This window comes from Eulemur rufifrons, chromosome 6, assembly GCF_041146395.1.
Source record: "Eulemur rufifrons isolate Redbay chromosome 6, OSU_ERuf_1, whole genome shotgun sequence".
NCBI classification, from domain to species: domain Eukaryota; kingdom Metazoa; phylum Chordata; class Mammalia; order Primates; family Lemuridae; genus Eulemur; species Eulemur rufifrons.
In genome coordinates this window covers 27,376,243-27,378,826 of record NC_090988.1, presented here as the reverse complement: position 1 = coordinate 27,378,826, position 2,584 = coordinate 27,376,243, and the positions used below count along the sequence as shown (strand labels likewise).

The 2,584-nt window shown below is 43.2% G+C and overlaps 1 protein-coding gene across 1 annotated transcript in view; it reads left to right on the top strand.

Moving 5' to 3' along the window:
- The first annotated feature begins 351 nt into the window (after positions 1–351).
- AASDHPPT (aminoadipate-semialdehyde dehydrogenase-phosphopantetheinyl transferase) overlaps positions 352–2,584 on the top strand; it is a 30,532-nt gene continuing 28,299 nt past the window's right edge. Inside the window, exons 1-2 of the mRNA XM_069468985.1 lie at positions 352–575; positions 2,240–2,465. Of these exons, the coding sequence (XP_069325086.1) occupies positions 393–575; positions 2,240–2,465 (409 nt within the window). The 5' untranslated portion in view covers positions 352–392. The remainder of the gene's footprint in view (positions 576–2,239; positions 2,466–2,584) is intronic.

Genomic DNA, 2,584 nt, shown 5'->3' with positions numbered 1-2,584 from the left:
CGATTGGCTTGCACCGCTGTCCCGTTAACTCTTCCCCAAGTGTGAGTGGCGTAACTGTCGGGCTCTCGGCCTTGGTCCCTCCCTTCGCTACCCTCCGAAGCCACGTCCCACGTGACGTCACACAATGCGGCAAAGCGCAGAGGCTGGTGTCGGTCTCCACCCCTGGCAGCTTTCTCCGATTGGCGTAGGCTGAGCTGGGGGCGGGGCAGTGAGGGCTCTCAGAGGGCAACGTGCCCGCCGACATAGGGCGAGGCCCCGCCTCCTGCGTCTGTGCCGGCAAGAATGGAGCGGGAGGCCCCGCCTAGTGCGCACAGACGCAGGGAAGAAGGGGTGGGGCTACGCTAGCGCCCGCGCCATCAGACAGAGGTGGCGGAAGGGTTCGTTTCCTGTGTATGGTTTTCCCAGCCAAGCGGTTCTGCTTGGTGCCATCCATGGAGGGCGTGCGCTGGGCCTTTTCCTGCGGCACTTGGCTGCCGAGCCGAGCAGAATGGCTGCTGGCAGTGCGATCGATCCAGCCGGAGGAAAAGGAGCGCATTGGCCAGTTCGTCTTCGCCCGGGACGCTAAGGCAGCCATGGTACTACAGGTCTTTTGGTATTTAGAGCCGAGGAAGCAGATGTTGGGGGAGGTGGGGCGGGCTGTGGAGACCCACCTTGCGCCCTAGCGTCGGCACCCTTGCTCCTGGACTAGTCGTGGCCTGCCCGGGGTGACAGTGGTCGGCGCTGCAGTGTTTCTGGCGTGCGCACGGCCTGGTCTCCACGGTCTTTGTAACCTCCGCGGAGGCCTCGATCGCTGTGAAAATTAGCTCCTTCCCCGTGTAATTGAAAATAGAGACCCTACTAAACCATAAAATAAGTGTAAGGAAGGCCTATGAGATAATTTATTTTCGCAATGCATGTTCTTATTTTTAAATGTTATCAAATTCTATTTTTTTCTTTGCTTGGGTTCACAGCCCGTGCTTCGTCTGCCTATTAAATATCCTGCCACCGCCCAGTGGTACTGTACACGTGGTAGGCCGTAGAAAATATTGACATAAGACTTAGTTTAAGGCTTTGCGCACCCTGAGACTGCAGGAGGCCTAAGCCAGCCGCTTTTTGCCGATGGAAAAGAAGCCTAAAGAGAATACAGGCCCAGACATTCTTTCTTGATTAGGTACCTTAGGAAACAGTATTTTTAATAGATTTATTTATTTTAGTTATGTATTTTTAATCAACAAATGGAAAATTTGGTTTCAAAATAAATACCTTTACTACTTTACTGTATAGTACAATTTCGAAACAATCTCTAATTACCATCACTTCCAAGACATTTCTTGAAAATGTACCATATTGAAACACCTTTCTGTTTGAAATGTGGGCTAGTGGATAATTTTTTGAAGGCATATTAGTGAATTTTTTTATACTTTTTTTTATAATTGTAAGAAATTGTGAAATGAACTCATTCTGAAGGCCTGCGATTTTTTAAAGTGTTAGAACTGAAGGAGGGAAAAAACCCTGAAAGGTGTTTTTTTAAAATAATATACTTTGCCATCGTATACCGTTGGGTTTTCTGTGTTTTTAGTCATTTCTGTCTTAATAATTAATGGAGGTAAGAGAGAGTGAACAAGATAAGTCATGCCTTGCTAATTATTGAAGCTGAATGATGGGTATATAGGATCTAGAAATACACATATGTGCGGATGTAGGTACAACAGGGCTGATTACTGTGGCATTTTTTAGAACAGCAAATAGAGAGCCAGTCTAAAATGCACAATAATTAGGGAATAGTCAGTACTTCTTTTGTACCTCAATACTATGAAATATTATGTGATAGTTAAAAGTGCACAGACCAGACCAGTAAGTAAAGACATAAAATAATTCCCAGTACTTACAAATTAAAAGTCTATGTGTAGTAGAATACTACATAAGTGTGACCTCATCTCATATATGTGTTCTTATAGAGTTATCAAAAATATATGTAAATACATACATATTTAAATACTTAGAGCAAAGACTGAAAGGATACCTGCTGTTAACATTGGTTATTAGTTAAGGGGAGGGAATTGATAAGCAGGGCTTTAATATTCTAGCTAATTAAGCATTTCTTAAATCTTAATGCAGTGGTTTTAATATTTACAAACTTTGCAAACTTTTAAAAAGAAAAATTTTAGAAACTACAAAACTATACCTTGTATACTACAGGCAATATATGTATAACTTTAGTAGGCATCAGTACATACCAAATGTTCTATGTACTTAACAGGCTGGTCGTCTGATGATAAGGAAATTAGTCGCAGAGAAATTGAATATCCCTTGGAATAATATCCGTTTGCAAAGAACTGCAAAAGGAAAACCAGTTCTTGCAAAGGACTCATTGAATCCTTACCCCAATTTCAACTTTAACATCTCTCATCAAGGGGACTATGCGGTGCTTGCTGCTGAACCTGAACTACAAGTTGGAATTGATATAATGAAGACTAGTTTTCCAGGTAATGTGGCATTTTTGTAGTACAGAAATTGTGTCTTGCAGTCTTGGTTCTTACCTATTGAGTAAGAATCTCAGGCCAGGAGGTGTATTACAGATATTTAACGTTAGGGAAAATGTGCT